The sequence below is a fragment of the Schistocerca cancellata genome, chromosome 8 (genome assembly GCF_023864275.1).
Source record: "Schistocerca cancellata isolate TAMUIC-IGC-003103 chromosome 8, iqSchCanc2.1, whole genome shotgun sequence".
Lineage (NCBI taxonomy): Eukaryota > Metazoa > Arthropoda > Insecta > Orthoptera > Acrididae > Schistocerca > Schistocerca cancellata.
This window is the reverse complement of record NC_064633.1, coordinates 375,718,402-375,735,162: the sequence shown is the minus strand read 5'-3', so window position 1 is coordinate 375,735,162 and position 16,761 is coordinate 375,718,402. Positions and strand designations below refer to the sequence as shown.

Sequence of the window (16,761 nt, the reverse complement as noted above, 5' to 3'; positions counted from 1 at the left end):
GGATGTGGGTTTTAAGGGAGAGAGTAAGGAGTCATTCCAATCCTGGGAACGGAAAGACTTACCTTAGGGGGAAAAAAAGGACAGGTATACACTCGCGCGCGCACACACACACACACACACACATACCCATTCGCATATACACAGACACAATGTGTGCCCGACCGAGTGCTTTCAGGAGTGCTAGTTCTGCAGGTTTGCAGGAGAGCTTCTGTAAAGTTTGGAAGGTAGGAGACGAGGTACTGACAGAAGTAAAGCTGTGAGTACCGGGCGTGAGTCGTGCTTCGGTAGCTCAGTTGGTAGAGAACTTCCCCGCGAAAGGCAAAGGTCCCGAGTTCGAGTCTCGGTCGGGCACACAGTTTTAATCTGCCAGGAAGTTTCATATCAGCACACACTCCGCTGCAGAGTGAAAATCTCATTCTGGAAACATCCCCCAGGCTGTGGCTAAGCCATGTCTCCGCAATATCCTTTCTTTCAGGAGTGCTAGTTCTGCAGGTTCGCAGGAGAGCTTCTGTAAAGTTTGGAAGGTAGGAGACGAGGTACTGACAGAAGTAAAGCTGTGAGTACCGGGCGTGAGTCGTGTTTCGGTAGCTCAGTTGGTAGAGCACTTGCCCGCGAAAGGCAAAGGTCCCGAGTTCGAGTCTCGGTCGGGCACACAGTTTTAATCTGCCAGAAAGTTTCAACTTAAACTTGCTTTATCACATGACTTGTAAATCAAACGACAGCAATTGCGGTGCAAAACAGTGGAAGTGTCCCATTGGTTTGATACACTGGGAGCTGTGTTGATCTTAGTGGACACTTGAAAACGATTGGCATGGATAAAATATCCATTTGCTAACTACAAAAAGCCACTTTACTGGAATTTGCACGAATTATCTGCTGATACATCACACAGTCTTGGACATTAGGGAAGTGGTCAAATATTGATAAAATATGAAAATCAGCATACTGAACTCATCTGCTGCACTTACTGTAGTATAATAATAATAATAATAATAATAATAATAATAATAATAATACTTTGATGAAGGACTCATCCGAAAGAATTGCTCTGTGAGTTGTTGCCATCCCTCCTTAAATTACCTATGAAAATATTGGTGTTACAGATGACCCTCATGAAGACCAATAACAATTAGAAAAATCTTCATGCAAATAAACTGTGTCAGTTATCTCTATAATTCCAGTTTTGCATGAAATATAGTATCATCTATCTGAACTATAGTCAGATCCACGAATGATGGCAGTTCGAGACAAGGATGGGGAATGCAATGTTGCCGGTTCCAAGCGACAGTTGAGGTACACGCATACACGTGCTTTGCACTTGATGTAAGTGTGCATCCTGCAACTTATTATGTTTCTCACTTGCTTGTGTAGAATTTGTCGCTTACTGTCACCATCAGCCATGACAACTCACAACAAATGGGGTAAAAATTCACTAAATAACTCACTGTCATCACGTTAAATAGTCGCACTGCATACAACACTCACAGCACAGCGCTCAGAATACTGCTGTATGCTCATTGGCTGTCGGAGAATGTGTGACGTAGGTGCGCAGAATGATCCTAAACTTGACCACCATCATTCATGACTGCAACTATAGCTAGAAATGCCATCACATTGACACTTAATGAGAGTTTATACAAATTCTGAAATACAATACAGTTGAAAATAATCAGTTTTGGAAAGTGTAACTGGATAGATAAAAAATGTGCTCAACCAACTGATGGTAGGAGAAAATACACAAGTTAAGGAAATGTCAAGCTTTGTACCAATGGCTCCTTATTCTGGCACATGGATTGAAGGGGATGAACAGGAGTGAAAGAGAAGGACTGGCAAGGTTTACAAAATGGGAAGGGTTACAGAAACGTTACACATAACTCCAGGTCAGGGGACATTTGCTGATAACTCTCGCCTTACTCGAGATTCATGTGACTATTCCGTAACTCTTCTGATTTCCTAAACCTCAACAGTTCTTTTATCTTCATCCCTCTTTTTTTCCCTTAACCCTTCTGCCAGGAGCAGCAGCAGCCCCTGGTTTTGAAAGCTTGCAAATTTCCTGAACTTTTATGTGTGTTTTCTCTTGATCCTATCCAATTATATTATTTTAAAATATTGGACCCTATCCAATTATATCATTTTAAAATATTGGATATTTTTTGAAGCACAGGGGTTGTAGAAGCACTAGGCAAAGCAAAATGTTCCAAATGTTAAAAAATGTTCCAAATAACAAAACTTTTTTTTTCAGATCCTTTCGACACTGTTACCCATTCCTGATAGAATTCTTCACCCAATAATTATTTTAAACATTTCCACTCAATTCATAAATAAGATGACAAAAAATCAAGGAAGATAATCAAAATATCTTGGATCATCACAATGGATGAACTTGAACAATATCAGTTCAATAATATACCTTCTTCATCTTCTGCTGGTTGAATATCAATGCGCCTGTCAGCGGCAGTTTGTTTTGCCTGCCCGCCTGGCGTTCGTTCATGTGTTTCTCTTTCTTCTGCTGCTTGCTGGGCTGCAATTACATAACAAAATATTTTGTTCATTGCCAGTTACAAAATATAGGTTTACTAATTTAACCATTTAAAGATATACCTGCTTAAGATGCAAGACAGGGGAAAACACTGAAAGTTACATTACGATAAAGAACATTTCATTAGCTGTAAAAACAGAATTATTACGGCACTCAGGAATAACATTATTAGTATGTATCTTTACTGAAGATATCATTAAACTGTTGACAAGAAAACTAAACTTTCTGGGGCTAATTCAATTTATTTGTATGTAACTGTTGTATTCAAAATGACTGTTTGGCAGGGACCTTTCGAACAGCACTAACTAAGCAAAAAGACAGTTATTGGTCATAATAGGTATGTTTAATGCTATAAATGTATGCCACTGAGGGTAATGAATCTTTTATGAGTATCTTGTTTAGGATATGAATTGAATAATTTTTCCACAGCTGCTGATCGTTCCTCTGACAAATATTGTCAGTTAAAGAGACGTACAATATGAATGAGACTATAATACTATGAGTAGTATTTGTGATTTATGAATTGTTGTTATTTGTGTTTGTTATGTTGCATTTTTTGAAATCCAGCAGTGGAAATATTTCCAGGATTAACAAATACGAAAAATAAACACTGGCAAGCATACAGACAGTTTCAATTATTTTGAATGAAGGTTATTCACAGCATGAACTAACTGTATAGAATGATTACAATTTTCATGTGACATTTTTTTTGTCACATACAACTGTTCCACGCAGAATCATAACATTTTACATTTTGAAGCAGAGTGAAAGACACACTTTCATATCAAATGTCTTATGCAGTTCAATAAGCACTCTCATGATGCATTTATCCTGTTGACTTTCTCTTTTAACTATGTATGGCTAAGGATTTGTCACTTAAAAAAAACATTATCTGCAAGATGATTTACTGTTATTCTGAAACTCTGCTTATAATGTGCGACAAAAAAAATCACAACTGTAGTGTATAAGATGTGCAGAGAAGAAGTCATACCTGAAAAACGCCAGTGAAATCTGCAATACATGATATCTGATTATTAGTGAATCACACTCTTTGTAGAGTACAACAGCTGAAATAATCATCAAAGTACAGAGCAGCAGTTCTTAAAAACTTTCAGGAAAATAATAGTGCAAGAACATAAACAACCAAAGATAGCAGGAGTATTAGAACATGATTCTTGTCCATAAATCCTCATCAGTGTAAATGAGAAGTGGCAAATCTGTATCTTATATTTATTTGTTGATTCTCTAACTGTTATGGCATTTCGGATGTTTTGCTAAATATCTGCCACAGATAAAATCAATTGAACCTTTAATTTTTCATATGAATTAGTATTTGAGTTGAAGACAATTGTGTCTCAGGCTGTTTCTATATGATACTTTTCATGTGTCACACTGAAGAGACTGCAGAAGTCTGCATGCAATTGTAAGTAAACAATATCTACACATGATAATTTAAACAATTTACTGCTTAAAACATGGAATTATTGTACGACACAGAAACCAAGTAATATAAATTATGCAACACAGCATGCCAAGAAACCACACAGCAAACAAAATTGTTACAACTGTATATATCCAAACAGAGTGAAACTAGTTAACCTTTATAGATACCACAAAAATTAGGAAGTGAAGGTTTCCAAAAATTATGCACTACCATACAGCCAAAACAATTCTGTTTTGCACAGATTGCCTGACAATAAAAAGTTACTAACTTCTGTATTTCATTGCATAATTTTATGATTAGGCAAAAATGTGGGTTAGGTACACAAAACTGAGAAAGCTGTTAGCTTATTAAACAGTACATAAGCAGCAAGTAGCTTACAATTTCAAGCACATTATGTCCAATAATACTTTTAATTTCTACACCCAAACCACATTACTTTAAAAAGAACTGAATGATGAAGGATATGTCAATGAAAAGAATTTTCTTCTAAAAGAGAAAGCCAGTATGAAACTATTGGTAACTTAGTGTATATTTTATTTGTGTAAGAGAAGCACTTATTCTCAAACCTCAGACTTATTTTAATATAAAAGATAACACCAATGGTCTACTTTTTTGGCAACCAAGTAATATTCGTTATTACTGAGATTTGATTTACAACGTACGACACATACCGGTAATAAACAAAAGAGTCAGGGAATGGAGGTGGGTGGGGATTGTTCTAGTTTTCAATCCTGGAACTTAATGCATTGCCACTATGTTATCAAGTCTTCTAAACTAAAACGTTTTTCCCACTGGGAGAAGCAATATTACTAACTCTGTGCAAATGGGCACACTACTTGTCTCATATTGAAACCAGTGCTCAATTATGTTCGGATGGCAATGTTTAAATATATTGTATGATATGGTGAAAGCCAAACATTTTTGCACAGCACAAATTACATGTCATCTGAAGTCCATGAAAGTGTGTTCTGCACAAGCCTATTATTTAACTGTTTAAGGGAAAAAATGTGGAAAACAATTTTTTCTGCAAATTTCAACAAGTTGCATTTTCTCCACAGCCTCCTTGCGACTCTTCTTAATGTTAACCTATTCGAAACCTATGAAGTGACTCACCTACAATCCAAATGTGTAGAGAACAATGGACACTATCTATTAACAGGTTTGATTACCAGCTGGATTGAGGATTCTCTCTCTCTGTGTGTGTGTGTGTGTGTGTGTGTGTGTGATATCATCATCATCATTCATGGCAGTGGCTAGATTGGACTGTGTAAAAAAAAAAAAAAAAAAAAAAAAAAAAAAAAATTGGGCTGTGTAAAAGTTGGGACTTTGTACGGGCGCCGATGACTGCGCAGTTGAGAGCCCCACAAACCAAACAAACAAAATACCTATTAAAAAAATCTTGCCAAATATCCCCTAAAATACTTGCTTGTTACAAAAACAAGACTGATTCTATTATTCAGAAATTATCTGGTGTGGTGTTTAAGTTCATGGCTTTTTCAATCCTTAATTGTGTCCCTGAGATGTGCCACATTTCATCAATACCAGTTACGCAGCTGACAAACAATTCAATGCAGAAAGTATCTTATGACTAGTCAGAAGGAGAAATGGTGGACGTCCTGTGCATTCTCAAGGAATACAGAGGGCAAGTAACATCTTGAACAGAGAAATGAACACACACAGTTGTCTGTGATCTCAAACGGCCATATGTTCGAAGACAACCACCAATAATGGAACACACTTGGGATGTACACAAATTTGCTTACTTTATACATGACATTTTCTGGCAACACTGTCACTGAGACAACTGATTCCAGTTACATTTGTCACAGTGTATACCACATTGTCTGGAGCCAAAGAACACTTGCACAATTGTATGGTAAGACAAATAGTTCTTAAGCAATGATGAAGTGTAGCTTTCATTCTGACAATTACAACACTGAATTAGTACACATATGCAGTTATACCCATCTGCATAATTTTCTTTGGGGGAGGGTGGTGAGGAAAAGGGGATTGTTAGTTAATTCAGAAAGACTATTGCTTTGTTTCATTAGCAGCAATATTACATAGTGTTTTCTGAACCAGAACTTTGCACCTGTTGAATGACACCCTGATTGTGCTCTAGTAATCAATTAGCTGCACAAATGGCTATCAACAGTATTGCAGTAGGGGACGGAAGGTGTAACAATGTGGAATGTATTAAGGTAAAAATACATGTTTTCATTATATTGGTACACACTGCAGAATGGTTAGGTGTCAAGATAATCAGCAGAGTAGTTGTGTTTACCGTATTTACTCGAATCTAAGACGCACTCGAATCTAAGCCGCACCCAAAAAATGAGACTCGAAATCGAGGAAAAAAATTTTCCCGAATCTAAGCCGCACCTGAAATTTGAGACTCGAAATTCAAGGGGAGAGAAAAGTTTTAGGCCGCACCTCCAAATCAAAACAAAGTTGGTCCATTGTAATACGAGACACAATTTAGGTCGAATGAATGACGATACAGCTACAGGAGTTTGGTTCGAGTCGTAAGCTTAACAGTTAAGTTTTACCAGGTAGCCATTGCTATACGTCAGGCGCTCCGTCCGTATTTATATGGGTACCCTTCCTTTTCACGTGCTTCGTCTGGTTTGAATCGATTGCTTATTTTGCTTTGATCTGATAAGTGCCGTTTTCTTTGTTATAGGTGTTAACGTCACTCTGAGCTGAAAATGCATTACTGTACTGTGTAATGCATTGTTTGTCTCATTCTGATAGTGCGTGTTTACGGCCTGTCGCCGCGCGCGGCATGGCTTGCTTTTGTGCGCGCTACCGCCGCTTACAATTAAAAAACAAGAAAAGAGAGGAATCGTCTCACTAGCGAAACAATGGCAAGAGACTACTATTTGTTGTTACTTACACTGCTTTCTTTGATAATGATCAACAAGAACCAAATAATAGACTGCATATGATAGAATATGTTCTGAACGAGAGTTAGGCGAAAATTTTTCTCCGTTTGAAAATCTTTGCGGCCGCTTCTCTAGTACGTCAAATTCTGCACAGGAATTAGTCATCTTAGATTTAAAAATCTAATCAGTTGCCGTGCTTAATTTCTGACTGTATCACTATTAGGCATAAGAAAAATACGAATGTAAACATGACACGATACGTATATTCTTCCGCGTTTGCTGTTGTCTCACTCTAGTTTCGTAGTTTATTAGGCAGATAGGATTTAAATGAAATAGCAGCAAACACGAAAGAATACGTGGCATAATGTTTACATTCATATTATTCTTATGGTGAAGAGAATACTGCATGTGATTCACATTTCGTCAGGTTCCTATTAGCAACCACCTCTTCTCACAGATAGTAAAAAATTCAACACGTAGAATGGCCATATTGACAAACATCCCAAACAGTCTGGCCAGTCGGATTTTCGTAGTACATTGAAATTCTGCTACATTCGAAGATGAACAATACGGAATTTGTATTTACTTCGTTGGATAAGGCGGAGAAAAAAGCTCGTCTTCCACCTTTTTTTTTTTTTAATTTATTTACTGACGCAGAGATTTTGGCGCCAGTATTTATCTCTGTGCCTACAAAGCATCCCCTTGTAGCGCTACATATATTCGACGTCAGAAGTTAGTTGTGGCGGCACCTACCAACATTTTTCAGAACTTCCGCTTGCTTTGCACTCGATTCTAAGCCGCAGGCGGTTTTTTGGATTACAAAAACCGGAAAAAATGTGCGGCTTAGATTCGAGTAAATACGGTAGGCACATATTTAAAGTAAGTGTGATTCACTCATGTGTGAACCAAAGGACTCTGCCATAAATATATTTTTTTTAATCTATTTTGTGTGGGTGATTGTCATAGGAAATTTGCTGAAGTTTTGTAAGTGTGTGCTCCTTAATTTTAAATAGTTAGTAAATGACTGAGTGACTGAATTTATTCATACTGTATTCATATTGAAGGTGATTTTTATGATTGCTTCGAACTTGCAACCACAGATGACAGTGTGTAAAAAATGTGCGACACAATACTGGGTTATTGGCAATTAGAAGTTTATGAAATAATATATCAGACATTTCAGAAGAAAGACTATGGCATTTTCTATACAAAAGAATTAACTGCGAGGAGCTTTCTGCAAGAAGCATGTGACACTTATTCAACATCTCCCAAAGTAAATGTGAGAATCAATTTTTCAGCAAAGATTAGCCATTTTAAAAACAATTCAACTGATATTGTGTGTGTATTTGCTAATTTTAATGACCTGTGGATTCACCCCCTGCCCCTCCTTGCAGAAGGAAATTATAGATGACAGATTGCAGTCTTGTACCAAAAGATGCCCTGCAGATTTAATTTGGCTGAAAGGTTATTTTCAACGTTTTGTGAGTTAAAATTTTTTCCCCACTGACTACCATGACACGTCTTGTAGACTTAAAGGGTGCAAAAATGTATGAGAGAAAAACTTTGTTTGCCGAGGAAATATATCAAAAGTGTAATGCACCTAGGCATGAACGTACTGCAGCAATGGGAAAATGGATAAATCTGAATTTCAAATTAATGGAATATCTACACTAACTACCAGGTTTGATATCCTTTGACATCCACAGAGAGCCACATGCAAGGAAATTTGTAGTTGGAAAACTAAGAATCTAGTGACGAGGCACAGTTACGTATTTTGCACAACTCCCATAATCATACATCACTTCCGCAATGAAATCGAATCACTGTAAAATCCTTGCACTAAGTGCATTGGCCTCAAACAGGACTATTTTTAAAAAGCTAAGTGCATGTTTATCTTGTAAATATAATCTTTCACACTAAAGTCCAGAGATGACCTTGTAGACTTTGAAAGAAATGAATTTGTCACTGAGATCTCTCAACATTCAATATTCATTAGTTCAGACGAGTCTGATCAAATTTGTGATATTATGTGAAATTTGCTAATCAAATAAGACTTCATAAAATTTACAGACGAAATTATACAAGTTTCTGTTATTTCTCTCCACTATTAAATCACATTTCAGCTTTATTATTTTGTCAAAGCAAGTAAGGACTGTTCTGACCGCAGTCCTGACATGATTTATCTATAGAAAATCACACCGCTGATTTGGAATTTCTCTGTATTACTACTCTATCCCTTCCACCCTAGTGTGTGTGGGAGGGAGAGGTGGAAAGAGGGGGGGGGGAGAGAGAGAGAGAGAGAGAGAGAGAGAGAGAGAGAGAGAGAGAGAGAGAGAGAGAGAGAGAGAGAGAGAGGAGGGGGGAGAGAGGGGGGGGGGAGAGAGAGAGAGAGAGAGAGAGAGAGAGAGAGAGAGAGAGAGAGAGAGAGGAGGGGGGAGAGAGAGGGAGAGAGAGAGAGAGAGAGAGAGAGAGAGAGAGAGAGAGAGGAGGGGGGGGGGCGAGGTGGGTGGTATACAGCCAAGTAACACTGGCTTTGGCTTTCTTTGTGTCGAACTGCAATGCAATTTCCACTCTGATCACATGAAACATTCACCAGCACTGTACATCAGTCTTACCGTTCACAGTTGCTTTGCACAGTGCACGGGAGGGGGGGGGAGGGGGGGGGGGGGGGAGGATCCTCGACATATCTAGTTGGCAAACACTTCATGAGCTACATGAGCAAGATGATGATTCCCACTTCAATAATTCCACTTCTTAAAGGGAGTTTTCGTTACTCTCTCGATAAAGAATCAAAGTATCTGTTCTCAGAGGGCCTAGTTCCTTTGTGGCTAACTTTTCCTGGTAGTTTACTTTTCTGTTCCCAATACGACTTTCACTCTGCAGTGGAGTGTGCACTGAAATGAAACTTCCTGGAAGATTAAACTGTACGCTGGACTGATACTTACACTCGGGACCTTTGCCTTTCGCAGGCAAGTGCCGTCTGAGCTACCCAAGCAAGACTCATGACCCGTCCTCATAGCTACACTTTGCTGTTAGCATTTAAAATAGATTCAACATAGTTCAGTTTTACACTGCACATGAAAGTGAATTACCGAACAGTAAACAACCAACTCAAAACACAAAGTGCCATTTGTGGAAATGATTAAATTCAAGCAGTAATGTCTACCAACATGGTCACTGAACTAGAATACAAATGAGGCACTAAGATCCCTAAGGGCCTGAAGCACACGACCGCCGATCCCACTTTTAAGTGAATATCAGAGAAACCAGTGATACAACTATTCGTGAATATTCATATAATTTGTGCCTACATCACAGATAAACCTGACTCACCATAAGATAAACAGATTTCAAAAACATGACTAAATACTACATTCCTACAATCGACAGCGATGTACTATAGGCCCTTACTATTGTCAGCACAACAAATGGATTATTGTATGACAAAATTCAAAACTTAATATACTATAACTCATTTAGAAAGCCACAAAATAGGTTTACTGTCAGTACAACTTTAACATACAGGGGAGAAAAATTGTGTCATGAATTTCTAACCCTGGATACCTGGTGCCAGTAGGAACCAAAATAACTAATGTTGTGTAGGTTAACAACGCACAATTTTTAAACTACGGAAACTTGGCGCCACGTGCTACGATTGGCCGTGGGATTCCCTGTTGCTGGATGCTCAGGACAACGCATGACCGCGAATGCTTTGCCTGCTAGAGATAGCGATGTATCCAAGGTGGCCCACATGCTCGGTGGTAGCGTGCCGGCCTTCCACTCTGGAGGCGAATCGGACAGGGTCACAACACATCCATTGTAGTTTCATGATAAGAAGTATCGGGAACAAACCCAGCAATAGCGGTTAGTTTGCTTACAGACATTAACAAATTGTGTCAGCCCTGAAAAGGGGCTTCTTTTCACTAGGACATTGATCAATTAATTCCTCTTTGTTTGTAGGTTGTTTGCATCCGGGTGGGTGAGGTCTGGTGATCATGGGGGCCATGTCCTATGAGCACCTCTGCCAATTACCCGGCCATGGAAGAGTTCATTTAAATATCCACGCACAGCACAACTGTTACGTGCGAGCACCCCATCATGCTGCAACGACATGAGGTACCGTCAGGAACTCGTGCAAAACGTCACAGAAACCACCGGTGAAACCCTAGCCTATGTTCGTAGTCCACCGCAGGATTTAGGTCTTCGACAGGGTGGAAACTAAATGGACACTGGCCATCATCCCTCAAAACCTCCTAGATTAACCGATGAGTGACCTCCACGTCGTGTCCAACTACTCGAGTACTTGTCGAAGTGCTCGAGAACAGTCTCTTCAAATGCAGCATCCCATTGTGTTCGACGTATTCCGGCATAACCATGATATCCCGCTAAACATTTGCAGGTGTGGATGGCATGGCATTTTGCTGGGTACTGTTCCTCATACAACCGTCGAGCATCATGCACATTACCGCCAGCTGGTCCATAAACAAAAACCTCTTCAAACGAACACTGTGCTGCCATACTTACTGTATAACAAAATTGTAGGGTGTGTGTGTGTGTGTGTGTGTGTGTTTGTGTTTGTGTGTGTGTGGTCGCGCGCGCATGTGTGTGCGGACTCCGAAACAAAGTGTACATATGAATACCTCTGACATGAGGTGGACACAAACAGCAAGACCTATTCGACACATGTACGTATCACATTGGGGCTTTGAAAGGGCAAGGGATGTTTGTTTCTGTGAACTGCCAACCATAGCACTGCCTGTCAAATGACAAATGGCAGCAGGGCAAATCCCATGGCCAATCGCGCCAAGTTTCTGTAGTTTAAAAATTGTGTGTTGTCGACCTACACAACATTAGTATTTTTTGTTCCTACTGGCATCGGCTATCCAGTGTTAAAATTTCATGACAATTTTTCTCCATCCTGTATACTGATGTCCGATCTAGTTTTATTACACAATGTGTGAATTAGCATATCTGAGGCGTGAGCTATAATCTAGCAGCATTTATGTGAAGCGAACAGGGATCAAGACCTGCCGCAGTGTGCTACCACCTAGTGGCAATGATGTAAACTTGGCAAGGGCTAGCTGTGCACACAGTGAACCGTGCACATTGCTTATCAAATCCATACATATTTGGCCCATAAGGCAATTATGTTATATGAGTAGCGCATGAGCAAAAGCTTCTTAAAGCATGCACAAATGAAGTTGTGCTCATTTCCAAGTTTCACAGAGACTAAAGGAGCAGTAGCATGGTAGATTTAAGTGCCATATTATTCAGATTGCAAACTTCTATGTAACACTTAACAGCCTTCAAAGAAAAATAACCAATAAGTCACCAAGGTGTTGAAAGTTAGGATGTTCCATGCTCTTGCACTCTTACACAGCAGCTGCCACTGGAAATCTGTCTTGCCCTTTCAAAGCAACCATCCCAACATTTGCCTGAAGTGATCTAGAGAAATTACGGAAAACCTGAATCAGGATGGCTGGATGCCAGTTTGAACCATAGTCCTCCCAAATGCAAATCCAGTGTGATAACCACTGTGCCACCTCACTTGGTAAATGTCATTGTGTCTGGCTGTGGATGAGCAAGTGATTGTATATATGGCAGAGTGGGGATGGAGAGGAAGAGACATAATAATAGAGAGGGAAGTGGAGGGAAGAGTGCGGAAGGGAAAGAGTGTAGGGGGGCAGGCGAGTGGCGGGCGAGGGGGGAGAGCGGTGGGAGGGGGAGACTGGCAGGAGGGGGAGGGGGACCAGAAACCGGAGAGGCGGCAGAGGGGGCCAGAGGAGAGGGCCGGAGAGTGGAGAGGGGAAGGAGGAGAGTGGAGAGAGATTTGGATGAGAGACAGAGGCTCAGTGTGGGAGTGAAAGGAGTAGGCGAGAGATTGAGGTGAGGGAGTAGTCAGAGGGATGGCGGCAGTGGGGGGACGCCGAGGGGCAGTGGGGGGACGCCGAGGGGCAGTGGGGGGACGCCGAGGGGCAGTGAGAGGGTACTGTGCACGACAGCTGCAGAGAGCGTCCCAGTGCCATCTGTGACTCACGAACTATGCAATTTGTGTCCGGCAAGCACCTGCTGTCTTCTGTCGCTTGTCACACTACTTATTGCAGTAGCTAGCACTGTACTGTACCTATTTTGCATGTAGCTATGCCATATGTTGTAAGCATTGCCAATGCCTGTCCTGTGACATTGTTAAATATACTTGTTCTGGAGGTGACACCATTTGTTTTTTATGTTGTGTGTTTCAACATAATTGGCGAGAATGCTGGGCATTGTTTGTGTTCATAACACAACCACAAACTACATGCATCATGCTATACCAAGTGTGTCAATGGAAGTCATGGTACAGTAATTACAGCAATAGCAGTTATAGGGGTAGAAATGTCAGGAAGCCTCGTCCATATTGTTCTCCTGGCCATTGGCTACTAATCCACTACTGTACCCGCCTTATGACAATATGGTGGAAGAGTGGGAAGCGTAGGAGAAGTGTCTTTCATAGGACTTTGCCACATTCTGGGTAACAGATCGAGCCATAATAAAATCATTTTTCTGTCATGGATCTCACCCAATATGTACCAGTTTTTGTGCAAACTGTCTTGTCTATGTAACAGGCACCACTGACCTTTGACAAAATGTGTGCTGCTGTCGTATCTACCTACTTTCACAGACACTAGCAGGTTACTGCATCCTATGTGGAACTTTATCAGTGTCTTAAACAGCCTAATCAGTTGTACCACATCTGGTGGGCTGAAGGGCAGTAGTTCAGTAGGAAATGACATTTTGTGACTGTTAAATAAGTAGTCTTATAGAGAGGTGAGGATCAAGGGTGCGATCATTAGGGGTGGCTCCGGAAAAGACTTTTCTCTGAAAGCTCTACATTAGGAGGACTAGACTTTGGAGGACATTCTAAAAGTGGCCCAACCCCTCAAAGTTTCACAGGTCACAGGCCATCAATTAGGATTCTGGGGCATGGTGGTGGCTGTCACGTCAGACCTGGAAGAGACGGATCCACATGCTGCTACACTCTGGCTCCATATCGCTAGCAACGAAAGAAGTCTCAGCCCCTGACTGGTGCTGGTTTCAGTCATGCCAAGGCTGTTTTCGAACACGTGGCTGAGAAGACTGCCCTGATAGTTGGTCACAGTGCGAGTCACGCCAGAAGAAAGGACATCTCGCATCTTGTCTATCACATTCTGGACGGAAAACACTCACCTCCACAGGAGTGCCTACTAAATTTTCAAACTTATCTCCAACTGGGAGTGCCACCCTTATATCCACAGCTTGAAGCTGTTCCACTTAAAGGACAATTCACAATCGCAACAACATACTAAATTGTCATATAGCACCACACCTTCCCTGTGGTTCACAGCATGGATACAGACCATCTATCTGGCCTTGATTCTTTTCCCATTTTCAGTCCAGCTGGGCACAGAAACAGGACTGTTTTGAGAATTGGAACCCATCAGTAAGGATTACTCTGACATTTTCGCTTGCGCTCTACAAAAAGTGAAGAACTTCACAGCACCAATTAAATTAAAGAAATCAGTGTGACCTTGCTTCTTCTGTGGATGATCTGTGCCACTCAAACCATGTGATTATGTCAAGAATGAGCTAAATTCATTGAGAGCCTTGGACATTATTGAAGCCATGTCTGCAAATAAGTGGGCAAAATCTTTGGTTATTATGAAAAACCATCAGGGAAACTGTGTGTATGTGGAGACTAATGTTACGGACAATTCTCAGTCAGAGATTGACACATTTGAAAACCCGACAACCCACTCACTGCGCTCATGGGAAGCCAGTTTTTTTTCAAAGGTCGTTCTTTCCATAACTTACCTATCTGGATGAGGAAGACGATTTGCAGAAAGTCCTGGCAGTCAATTTGCTGCACAGATTGTGTCATTCCCAATACCTAGTTTTCGTGGTGGTCAGTGCCCCACCATTCTTTCAAAGGTTCTTCGAACAACTGCTGTAGGATATTGTGGGCTCTAGGAAGTATCCAGGTGTCATTGTGGTGACAGGAACCAAAACAGACGAACACTTTGGAAAGTTGCAGTGGCTGTTATACACCCTCCAGTTTGCAGGCTTCAATCTGAAACAATTTCTCTTATCTTACCGGTCGGTGGAATACCTAGGACTCATCATTTCTCACGAAGGTATTAAGCCCACACACAAGCTGGTTGAAGCAGTCTTTGCACTTCCTTGGCCCACAAATTTGAAGGAGTCCCTTTCCTCCTCGGGAAACATAATGTATTACGGAAAATTTATCCCAGATGTGCTGTTTATAATGCACCAACTCACAATCTGCAGAAGAAGTGCATGTCTTTTGTATGGCCGGAGACATGCGAACAGGCATTCAAGGCACTGAAGCAGGTGCTCCTGTTGGCATTATGTCTCACCACATTTCAACCGGGCAAACAACTAGTGGTGGCACCAGACACCTCTGAATGGTGGCTGTGGATTGTCCTGGCACAGTGACACACACACACACACACACACACACACACACACACACACACACACACACAAGTATCGGAGTATCAAATTGCATTTGCATCAAAGCAGCTCAATACCATGTAAAACAGATATTCGCAAATGGAAAATAGGGGGCCATTGAGATCTTTGCACTGAAGAAATTTCAATTTCACTTCATTATTAAGCTCACTCTTTGGTCCTGCAGCAAAGCTACCCGAGAGGACTGTCCACAAACTCCAGCACTGGGCACTTGTTCTCAGCGGGTATAATTACAAAATTCACTTCCACAATATCATTAAACATGCCAATGCAGATGCCCTGTCCCATCTCCTGATGAGCCCCAATTCAGAGGTTGACAAAAGTAAGATCTTATGCTTCAGTTGGACGAAGAGGCTCAACAGGCAGTGGACACTTTTTCACCCATAACTGTGTGGCTACGGCCATGGTCAAGAACACCAGCTTACAACAACAGGACTGGCTGGACTGCATTTCAGGTTGGGACTCCCACCTGTTGTAGCATTACTTCCTCCTCTGCCACAGGCTAATCCTAATGGATGGAATTATCCTACTAACCATGGACCAAAGGTCTCACCTGGTAGTTCCGTTGGAACCTCTGTGCCCAACAATGTACGGCTTTCGAACCAAAGTCACTGGGGAGGGCGGGGTTCTTCATGACCTTAACTCCTCATCTGGCACCAGGTGTACTGGCCATGCATAGACCAGCAAGGCAACATCCAGTCTGCAACTGTCATCAGTGTGAACAACAGCAAAGAGGTTCCCTGCCAAACATTCTCACCCTGGCTGACGCCCTCATGTCAGTGGGAGTGGATTCACGTCAACTTCATGAGCCCCTTTCTGGCTGACTGTCCTTGATTCACACTAGACATTTCTGTACATAGTCAACTGCTGGTCTAAAGTTCAAAGGTTATGGTCACAGTATCCAGCAGAATTTTCATTACTGAAGGACTTCCTCTCACACTGGTGCTGGACAATGGACCACAATTTTGCTGCCATGTTTGTGAGGAGTTCTGCCACAGGAAAGGCACTGAACACCTATTGTCTCTGTCTTTCCGCACCCAAATAAATGGTGAGTATGAAAGATTCATGCAAAAATTTAAATCACAGATGAAGAAATATGTGGTTGACTCTCCTAACGATGACGCACAAACACTTTTTATAGTTCCTACAGGTTGACGCCAATGTGGGCAAATAGTTTGGGGGAGCTCTTACAAGGCCATCAGCTCTGCGCATCCCTCCATCTATCATGCCAATGCCTGTGGAGCTGTCCGTGGCACTGTCTCCAGACTTCCAGCCGGGCACCCACACGTGGGTGCGAGGTTTGAGACATCATGACAAATGGATTCTGGCAGTAGTATTGACATCGAGAGTTCATTCTGACTAAGGTGGACTCAATGGTAGCATGT

At 41.2% G+C, this 16,761-nt stretch overlaps 1 protein-coding gene across 4 annotated transcripts in view; it reads right to left on the bottom strand.

The window, feature by feature from the left end:
• The window catches only part of LOC126095762 (bromodomain-containing protein 4-like), a 122,230-nt gene that overhangs the window by 32,479 nt on the left and 72,990 nt on the right, over positions 1-16,761 (bottom strand). For all 4 annotated transcript variants that reach the window (XM_049910566.1, XM_049910565.1, XM_049910567.1 and 1 more), the window contains one exon: positions 2,411-2,521. In XM_049910566.1, the coding sequence (XP_049766523.1) occupies positions 2,411-2,521 (111 nt within the window). The remainder of the gene's footprint in view (positions 1-2,410; positions 2,522-16,761) is intronic.